The following is a 10,268-nucleotide window of genomic DNA, read 5'->3' on the forward strand; positions in this document are numbered from 1 at the left end:
CTTGTAGCAACGGTCCCCATCAGAGAAACACCTCAAAAATCAACTCTGCCATATATCACACTTCCTCTGTACCCAGGGGATAACCGAAAAGGAAAGCCACCAATCAGATTTAAAACATGTTATTTTTATAAAAGTACAACTCTCAATATTATTAAATCAACCCTCACCACCCCATTCTTCTTAGTCCTGTACTTACAGTAGAATCCAGATTTTCTCTACAAAATTACGGTGCAGTCAGTACAAGTAGAGCCAAATGAAAGATAAAAAATTCGCTAATCTTAATTATTAGGCATGTATATGTTGGACATTAAACTTTTTGGTCAAAAGTACCAGCTCGTGCTATGTGCAACATCACATAGTTTCAAAAACTTAAATCTTAGCTCAACACAGTAAACATTTGATACCCTGGCAAACGAGTATTTGCTACCAAAAATATACATGTCATCCAGCCTAATCTAAGACGTTTGAACAATGCTGGATTTCCCAAGTGCCTGAGTTCCCATGATTAATAGACCACTAAAGGGTTAGGGCCTGACCTGAACTAAGGCAACTCTGACTCCTACGTCTTCAAGAGCATGGCTTATACACAGACACGGGCCTTGACCTTGCGGTTCCTCGGATGTAACTGAGCGGGAAACATGTTCAAAAGATGATTGTTTTATCATGTCACATCACATGCACTAACAGTGCATAGAGTAAGAGGGCCCGACCTCACAAACAGGGATAATGGATCCCAAGCCCGTAGGCCTTAGCTGTATGTCTCATCAATCTCAATAACAAAAAATTCCAAGAAAATAAGGGAATATCTATTAGGTAAGGTATTTTCACATCTATAACTATCAGGTATGTCAATGATAATTTCAACTCATAATTAGCCACTCACTAAAATTTATTGAGCAAGTTATTTTCCCTGATTTTGTCCAGTCTCTCTAACTCAAGAGTAGGCAGGGTGTTATCGGTAAAATTTCCGGCGTCTTCTTTCTTCTTTTTTATTTTTTGCAGTTTGTTATTTGGCTAGAAAAGGCCACAGATTCATGATCACACCCACTGAAAATGTTCCATCATCCCCCACATTCCAAATAACCCTAATAAACAAACAACAACTGCTTACGTGGAAAAGATGAGTATTAAATAACATCAATGCCATCACACAAGCTTTTCGATCAGAACTCGGTATCTCATAACTTTGATCATGAGTTCAAATCACAGTGAACTTGTATGTTCACATGTGGGAAGAAAATAACGAATTTTAAAAAATTATTAAAAGGATGTCAAATGTACTTAATCAGATATACAACAGCTGGTTCGACATATTTCTATGACCAATCTCTAAATATTGATAACAGTAAACAAAGTTTGCATAAAATAATGCCATTTCAACTACATTTAAATACAGAATAGAAGTTTATAACCATTAGTAACACGCTCAATCACATTTCTGCGGCAAAAGATTTGCCACAGCCGCAGGTCTGGGTGGCATTTGGATTCTTGAAATTAAATCCTCCTCCAATTAGTGCATCACTGTAGTCCAGTTGCATACCGAAAATAAAAAGAAGACTCTTTGGATCACAAACTGCATGGCCGAGCATAGAAGTAGAATTTGAGCACAGAAGATGAAAAACGAAACCACATTATGCAATATGTCACAACTAATAAAACATAATAGAAAGAGCTAATTGCATGAAAATTTCGTGCTGTAACATGCAACAACAATTATGGCCAAATAGCGATCGTTTTTTTAAAGGGTATTCCTCAACTGGATCAAATTTAAAGTTAAGTTTGTATTCCCATGAAGCACGATAACGAACAATATCAAAGATGATAAAGATAGATGGAAAAGAATGGGTGCATTTTTACAACATGTCATCTGAAGGAATCAATTGCCGATATGAAATCAATGGCAAACTGGAAAAAACATGATGACAATATTAACTACCCTATGTGAATAGGAACCCTATGTTTTGAGAAGTACTCTAGATTTTAGATTGAGAATTTTGGCCACAGATGGATTTCCTTTCCATCATGTCTGATTCGGTAAATAAATCAATCAAAATGACCGCAAGCAATCAACATTTGCACTTGCAAAAAGAACAATCCTAATTAACACAAATTGGAAAGCTCGCACGAACAAATTAACCACTTATTATATCATGAACAGAGATTGACAAAAGGGTGTCCCTGAAAATATTATAATACATGACAAAAGTGATCAGACCCAAAAACTCTCTTATATATGCTACTAATCTGTGCTTTAAATAATCAAATAAAGAAGTAGCTAAAAAATATTTTAAATGTGAAAAGAACATGCAATAATACCTATACTGAAACCATCATACTCCATTACAGAATCATCAGTTCTAGAATTCTCTTTGCTTTCGAATTCCATAGTATATGACAAGCCAGAACATCCACCTTGTTTGACACCAATTCTTAAACGCAGATCTTCGCTCCTGTCTGATCTCATCTTGTTTAAATGCTTTTGAGCATTTTCAGTCAAAGCAATAGCAGGTGCCATACCACCGCTAACAGGTGGTGCTACGACAAACACAAAAGGTTATTATAATAGTATACCCCAAAAAAAAGGTATAATTGACAAAATCCAAACCAAGCAGAATAGCAAACTAAGAATAATTTATTCCTGAAGCATTATTTAAAAGGTCATTAAATCCTAGCAAACTTAATAGAATCACGTTAAGTTGCTTCTCAAAAAATTTCAGGTGAACAGACCACTATGATTATTTTCACTATTGTGCATTATCAGTCTCACCATCGCACGTAAAGAGAGGAAATTTCAATATTTTTGTGCACGCTTGTGTCCTTGATATGGAAATGACTAGAACAAAAAAAATGACGCAAATGAGGTGAGAAACATGGAAAAAAAAATTCTCATACTGCTTTATGTGATTATATTTCAACCAATGCTAGGCTTCATTCAATTTGCATTTGGTTCTTTAAGCATTTATAAGTGAAAAGAATTTTCATCTTTCAGGGGAAAATCATACCAAGAATCAGAAATTAAATTTCGAATATTTTGTAAAAGAACAGAAAATAGGGCTTGAAGGAATAATTGCATCATGAATTATAACAGCCAAGCTTTTCATCAATGGAGATATTGTTCAAGAACCGATACAATTGTACAACAAGTTACATTTCAATCCCAAATTTTAACAAAATACATATCAAACAAAGGCAAGAATTAACAGATATGCAATGTTTTACGACAGCCTCTGAATTTTACAACTGCTCATCACTAAAAAGGTAAATATAAAGCTATTACCTAACATTTATTTCAATACCCTTAGTCTGGCTCTCCTCAACAATCCTAAAAATTTAAAATTTGTTTATAAGGATTGAATCGTCTGCTCTTGCATCAAACAAGCACAATCCGAGTCTTATTACTTTCGTATTATTACATTAAATTATCCCACAAAATCAAAGCTGGAAACTCCAATAAATTTCAATAATCAACCCCAAAAAAAAAATTCGATTGAGCCCAAATGTTTAAAGAGATTACCTTCCACAGAGGCTGACCGAATGGATAAAAGGGGCTTCTTTCCATTGAGAGACGCTGGCGAAAATTGAAAAGACACATTAGAAATCGACGAAAATGAAGATCTTTGAATCGAAACAGAAGATTTTGAGAGCCCGTAAACAGATTGCGGAGAGCAAAAAGATCCAGAGAAAGCCATATTTTCTTGGGTTCCAACACCTAAATGAAACTCCAGAATCAAGAATCGAAGGAAGATATCCTTTGAGAGCTGCTGTATTTTGACTAGCTAGGTGTGTCGTACAATGTAGACTGGTCTTTTGATTTTGTCTTCCATTTTAAAAAAAATTGAGGCTTATTTCTTTCATAAATCCATATAAAATAATAACAATAATAATATTTATAATTTATAATAACAGTAGCCACAAGAAACTAGATATTTTTTGCTCGACGAAATTTGCAAGTTCCATGAATCTGGTTCCCTTCCAAAAAAAAATAATAACACATCATCTTTTGAAATTAAAATTTGTTCCAAGTTAGGTACCAAATTTAGTCGTTTTTTAAAAAACAAAAATTTGTGTGAGACGGTTTCACTGGTCGTATTTTGTGAGACAAATATCTTATTTGGATCATTCATGACAAAATATTACTTTTTATGTTAAGAGTATTGTTTTTTATTGTGTATCGATAGGGTTGACTCGTCTCACAGATAAAGATTCGTGAGACCGTCTCACAAAAAACCTACTCTTTTTTTTAAAAAAAAAGTAAGATTATGTTCAATTTTTTTTCCCTCACTAACAAGAGTTCTTCAGACCTACACTTTTGACAATTTTTTTATTATTAGTAATATGTTTGATTTGGTGGTGCAGACAAAAATATAAAATGTAGCATTAAATTTGATAATGAGTAAGAACGGATAACCGACCTAAATTCAATATGTTTGGTTCGGGTTTATGTAATTTTAAATGGATATGGATTGGAACAAATATTCAGTAAGTAATTGTTTGTAGGAGTTATAAAGCAACATAATCTAACTTAAGAAATCAAAACCCAAAATTGAATACTTAATGAACCAAAATACAAAATTAGCAAAAAAATTACATGACTATTTTGGCATGGTGATTTTTCTTTTTGACTTTCGTACTAATAATCTTGTAATCTAATATACGTAATATGTAGAGAGGAATTATCATCTCGTGCTCCATCTATAACAATTGGATCCTGTCGAAATTTGGATCACAATCCGATCGAAACATCGGAAAATTAATGGATTCTACCCCAAACAAGAGCCTGATCTTCCCCTTGTTTATCCTCTCACTTCACCTCATAATACAATCACATGGAGTTACATCATCTCAGGATGTTCAAAAGTTCATGAAAGGGTACGCGGTACATGTTGTGAATAACCTTCCGAGCACCCCTACGCTGTTCATCCATTGTGCCTCCAAAGACGATGATCTTGGAAATCATACACTTAACTCGAACGAGGAATTCACCTGGAATTTTCACATGAACTTTTGGCAGACCACGAAGTTTTTTTGTCGATTTCGATGGGATAATAGAGATATATAGCTCATGATGTTTTTAATTGGAAGCTTTCTTCGTCATGTGAATTTGATCACCATCAAGCAGAAGGAAATATTTGCTACTGGTCTGTGAGGCTTGATGGCTTCTATCTTGGCAATCAAATTCCTCCTCAAAGTGTGATGAAAATATACGATTGGTTTCCGTAACATGCATTGTTTTTGTTTCGTGACAAATATAGATATATGAGACCATAATAAAACTAATATGCATGGACAAGCATGTTGTATCATCGTACGTGTACTAGCAAATTTAAAAACTTTAATTGAAACTAAATAAATTATTTGAAAAGGGCTTTATTTTTTTCCCCAAAAGAATCGATTTTAGAGAGTCTTGTCCCCTTTTTTTATGCGTGTTGCTTCATACTTGTAAGTTTGAGATGTTAATAACCAGGCGGAGCGAGTCACGAGTCACCCCTTTCAATAATTATAGCAACCTATGAGATCGCCATATAAATTAAAGAAGTAGGTAGACTTAAAGTTTTATTTATTTCTTTTTTTTTTTCAAGCATATAACTATCTTTATTTATTTAAGTAGAATCCACATAATAATCTTTTTTAGCTTTAAAATAATAAATTATACAAATTTCAATGAACTTTTGCTATTTTGTAAATCTCCAAAATTCAGTTAAATTGAACTTGGATCAAATGATTTACTTTGGGGGTGGATGGATTTCAAATTACATTGATGTTATGTATTTGAAACCCACAATTATTACTTTTAAAATTGTATAATTCTACATATAGTAGATATGAAATCCACTTGAATTTTTGTCCATTCAAATAAGATAAAGAATTTGATCAAATTCACTTGCATTTTGTTCATTCAAATAAATTAAAGAATTTGAAATCATTGTATTGAAATACACCATCTTAAATCCATCAATTCAAGCACAACATTAGGTTGCGCTTGGATGAAAGGATTTTGAAGCTATAAATTCCAAATATATGGATTTTAGTTTCATTTGCTTGTTTGGATGAATATATATAGAGAGAATTTCAAATTCATTATTCAAACCTTTATTCAAATCAAAGTCTTCTTTCTAAATCAAATTCATCAACTTAACCGCACCCTTAAAGATTTACTTAAAATTAAGCAAGACGCACATTAATTTTAATTTTTTTAAGTTTTTTGTGGAAGCAATTGAGCTCAATATTGTTGTTTGGATGGTTAAATTTCAACAAACTAAGTTTCTTTGATCTTGATCATTTGTGTTGTTATTGAGAGGTTTAAAAATGATGAGATTATGATGTTTAATCAACTCTTCAGTTTGTTTTCGAAATTATTGATTTATTTTGGAAACTTTGATAACCTAAGAGATTATGGTATCAAATTTGAAAATTATTGGTATTTTTAAAAAATATATATATAATTTAAGTACGTCATTTCTGTATTGGAATTTTATGAATAAAATATTGTCTTGAAAAATAGGAGCTCAAATATATTGATATAGTTGCTATGATCGCTGTGGTACAAAAATACTTTTTTAAAGAAAAGCTCTAATGGCTTATGCGGCCCTAGAGTTTGGTAAAATGCCTAAATAATAAGTGATTTTATAAATGTTAGCTTGCCTTGTACCATAGACTTACAGGAAAATTTGAAGTTAGGGAACAGAGGTAGATGAGATCCTATCTATATAGACACTATTCTTATTTCATTTCAATGGGTAAGCTCTTGCCACACATACAATTTCACAAAAAAAAGTGGGGTCCTATATATGCATGGACAAATCTTGGTCATCCATCCTATCATGAGACAATGCCCACATGGGTAGGATGAAACAAACCGGGACAGGGTGCCTATAATTTTTTTTCTTTTATCTTAGTGGCGAGCTAAGTTTAGGTTTTAAGTGGTTAAAAATGTATGATTTTTTGTTGATGACGGGTGAATCCACAATTGCTACTTTTCGATGTGTAATAAGTAAATCTTTGATTTAATGCAGTAGCCTTGAATGAATAATGATTGACAAGGGGAGTAGTATAGATTCGAACATCATCTTATGTTACGATCAATTGATATAAGATAGATAAAATTTCTTGCATAATTTGAATGTGTGGAAAAATGATCGATTATATAAGAATGTGCTTTATTTTGTCATTTTACACCTTAAAAGAGAACAATGCATGATTTATGTTGAACACATTCTCCAAAATCATGAACAATCTTTGAATTACACTTCGATAGTAACATTCGACCATGGCCCCATGTGATGTATTATAAATAATGTAAAAGAACTACTAATTGTCGTGCATATTGTCATGCTTGTAAAAATATGACACTCACATATTATATGTATGTACTAATTGACTCCTTTGTTGGTAACCAAAGGATGGTGGTAACCTCATAACATACATTATTGGCCAATGGTGATGGCAAAGAGAGGCCCCAAACACTTCTAGAAAGTTTTGGGCATGAGTGTCAACTATTTTGGTGTTTAGGACCAAGTTCTGTTTCGAATGAAATGTTATTTAAATATGATTAAGATGTTATTAAATGATCAAGTTGAGCAATTTAGGATCAGTGAGTTCGGAACCACCGAACTGAGATTGAAGCTTCCGAAGTCAGTTCGGAACATCTGAACCTGGCTAGCTAGCAAGACAAACTGTATGTTAAAAGTGCGTTGACACGTAGTAGCTCGGACCTACTGAACCCAAGATCAGATCTTCAAACTCACACATACAACTAAGAGTCAAAACAAGCATGATACACCACAACAACAGCAGTTCGACTGCGGACCATACGAACTTCATAATTTGATAAGAATTTGAAGTCGATTCTCTATATTTCAGTCTATTTGAGTGTTTCCTATCCATATTATCGAGGCCCAGCAAGTAGCAAAGTGCTTACGAAGTTGCATCAGAGCTAGGCTTCAAGTTGCGGGAATTTCGACTTCAGTGAGCTATCGAAGGATGTAGGTATAGCTTCACAGCCTTAGTACATCAATGGGCTGTCGATCGACGACGTAGACATAACTAGGTTCAAGTTGCTTAGTATTTCTAGACCAGAGTTCTGAAATATGTAATGTATTGACTGAGATGGTTGGCATATTATACATTCTTCTTATATATGCATTTTACTTGATATTCTTTGCAATGATTATGCCATGATATTATGTTGCATTACATTATCACGTTGAACCAGCATCCTTTGAGATACAATGTAGTATGGGGTTGCTCGGCCATTTTCTTTCATGGACGGATGGGCATCGAGAGTCACGGTGGCCGACGAGTCGAGCAGGGCTCTGAGGACCCGGGATATTCTAGTTTCACTCTTGAGAGTAGTGTGTTAACGAACTCTCATTTTAACTGCTACACAGGATGGTGCTCAGACCAGACTGCGCATGGTGATGATCCAATTTTGATCCCATATATCTAGTACATGTTTCATGCATTTGCATATAGGTCTGTCTAGTACATTTTCAAAGCGCTTGTTGATTTATCAAAAGATATAGCTAGTAGTAATTGTGTAACTCAAATTTTTAAACGCACAAACATCTCAGCAACATGGTTCGATCGCTCTACCAATCAGAACAATTATTGCACCCAACAATATCCCTCCAATAATTGCACTCCTTGTGATCAACGGGAATCGAACCGTGTCTGCTCTGACACTTGTAGGATAACGCTGCCGCTGTTACCAAAAGTTATGACTAGTCGTAATGGTGCAACTAATCTTTTAAACGCACAACAGCCAAACACCAGATTCGATCGCTATAGAATCCGATGTACATTAGTTAACAATATATATAAAAAAAACTTACTAGTATAATGTTCAAGAATTCGGTATCCGATTACATTAATAATAGCGGTTACACTCGTCATAAAAAAAAATATATGTTTATAATATAATATATATTATAATAAATACACGACTATATATATATATATAAACAATATATATATATATTATATATATATCTTATATCATATAAAATAATAATATATGTTTAATGAGTTTTACACAAAAAACACGACCTTTTATTATTATAATATATATAAATCATAGCTTCTCTCTTTGTCTATATAAGTGGGGCACCGCATGCTTTTGGCATAAGATAAATTGAAGAAAAGAAAACAAAGAAAAAAGCAAAATGGTAAATTCCGAAGCTCCGGCTCTTTGGAACCACCCAGCGGGCCCGAAGACGATCCACTTCTGGGCTCCGACGTTCAAGTGGGGCCTCAGCATAGCCAACGTATCCGACTTCTCCAAGCCGCCGGAGATGCTGTCGTATCCGCAGCAGGCGGTGATCGCTATCTCCGGCATCATCTGGTCTCGCTACTGCTTCGTCATCAAACCATGGAACTGGAATCTCTTCGGCGTCAACTCCGCCATGTCCGCCACCGGATTCTACCAGCTGTTCAGGAAGGCCACACACGACTACCAAGCATCCGCCTCCGCCGCAGGAAGCATCGCCGGCGTAGATCGGTGAATTATTATATTAATTACCTCGTGTTTGATTAGCTGTCGTGCGAAATTGAAGTTTCGTGAAAAAATATCATAATATGAAGGTTAAAATCGTCCCAATAATCGAATTAAATCAACTGCATCATTTTATGTGAATATTGTATAAATCATTCTCAGTTTTTATTGTATGGTAAATAAATTTTATATAATTGAAATTGGCAAATTTTAATGTTAATAAATTCAAGTAAATAGTAGTAGAAAGTGAAGTCGATAATTTTTTTTATTAAAAAAGTAGATAATTTTTTTTATTAAAAAAAGTAGATAATTTTTTTTCAAAGATAGAATCAGAAATTGGGCTGCCAACGATTTCTATACTATTAATTTGTGGATAAATCTAAATCTTTCTATAATTTTGAAGGGATCAACTAGGAATCTTCAACATTGTACAGCAGAATCTTTGACACCAACTACTGCTTGTTGGGTCATTTAATATCATACCTAACAAATCTGAAACATTTTTTTAAAAGCGTGAGTATAATGTGAGATCGTCTCACGGATCTTAATCTGTGAAACAGGTCAACTATACCCATATTTACAATAAAAAGTAATATTCTTAACATAAAAAGTAATAGTTTTTCATTGATTACCCAAATAAGATATCAGTCTCGCAAATACGACATGTGAGACCATCTCACATAAATTTTGTTTTTTTAAAAAAGGTAAATCGTCCTTAGTTTGCACCAATATCTTTTGGGTTTCGTCATTACGTTAACTTCATGTTTATTTAACTTTT

General features: G+C 33.7%; 2 protein-coding genes across 2 annotated transcripts; one reads left to right on the top strand and one right to left on the bottom strand.

Moving 5' to 3' along the window:
* Window positions 1-1,235: 1,235 nt before the first annotated feature.
* On the bottom strand, window positions 1,236-3,834 carry LOC140822709 (iron-sulfur assembly protein IscA, chloroplastic). Its single transcript, XM_073183562.1, has 3 exons — window positions 3,515-3,834; window positions 2,317-2,535; window positions 1,236-1,573 (listed from the first exon to the last, which is right to left on the bottom strand). The coding sequence occupies exons 1-3, from the start codon at window positions 3,687-3,689 to the stop codon at window positions 1,431-1,433; spliced, it is 537 nt and encodes a 178-aa protein (XP_073039663.1). The 5' UTR covers window positions 3,690-3,834; the 3' UTR covers window positions 1,236-1,430.
* A 5,327-nt stretch (window positions 3,835-9,161) lies between these two features.
* On the top strand, window positions 9,162-9,500 carry LOC140806458 (mitochondrial pyruvate carrier 4-like). The gene has a single exon (XM_073163260.1). It carries the CDS (start codon window positions 9,162-9,164, stop codon window positions 9,498-9,500), a length of 339 nt encoding a protein of 112 aa, XP_073019361.1.
* The last annotated feature ends 768 nt before the right edge of the window (window positions 9,501-10,268 follow it).

The sequence above is a fragment of the Primulina eburnea genome, chromosome 1 (assembly GCF_022965805.1).
Source record: "Primulina eburnea isolate SZY01 chromosome 1, ASM2296580v1, whole genome shotgun sequence".
Classification (NCBI taxonomy): Eukaryota; Viridiplantae; Streptophyta; class Magnoliopsida; order Lamiales; family Gesneriaceae; genus Primulina; species Primulina eburnea.

Bases quoted from the DNA above. Each gene is read 5' to 3' on its own strand.
- LOC140822709 (XM_073183562.1), bottom strand. From the start codon at position 3,689: ATGGCTTTCTCTGGATCTTTTTGCTCTCCGCAATCTGTTTACGGGCTC. The intron at 2,536-3,514 runs GTAATCTCTTTA...TGTTTGTCGTAG, and splicing joins TCGGTCAGCCTCTGTGGAAG to CACCACCTGTTAGCGGTGGT. The intron at 1,574-2,316 runs GTATTATTGCAT...TCGGCCATGCAG, and splicing joins GTATGATGGTTTCAGTATAG to TTTGTGATCCAAAGAGTCTT.
- LOC140806458 (XM_073163260.1), top strand. From the start codon at position 9,162: ATGGTAAATTCCGAAGCTCCGGCTCTTTGGAACCACCCAGCGGGCCCG.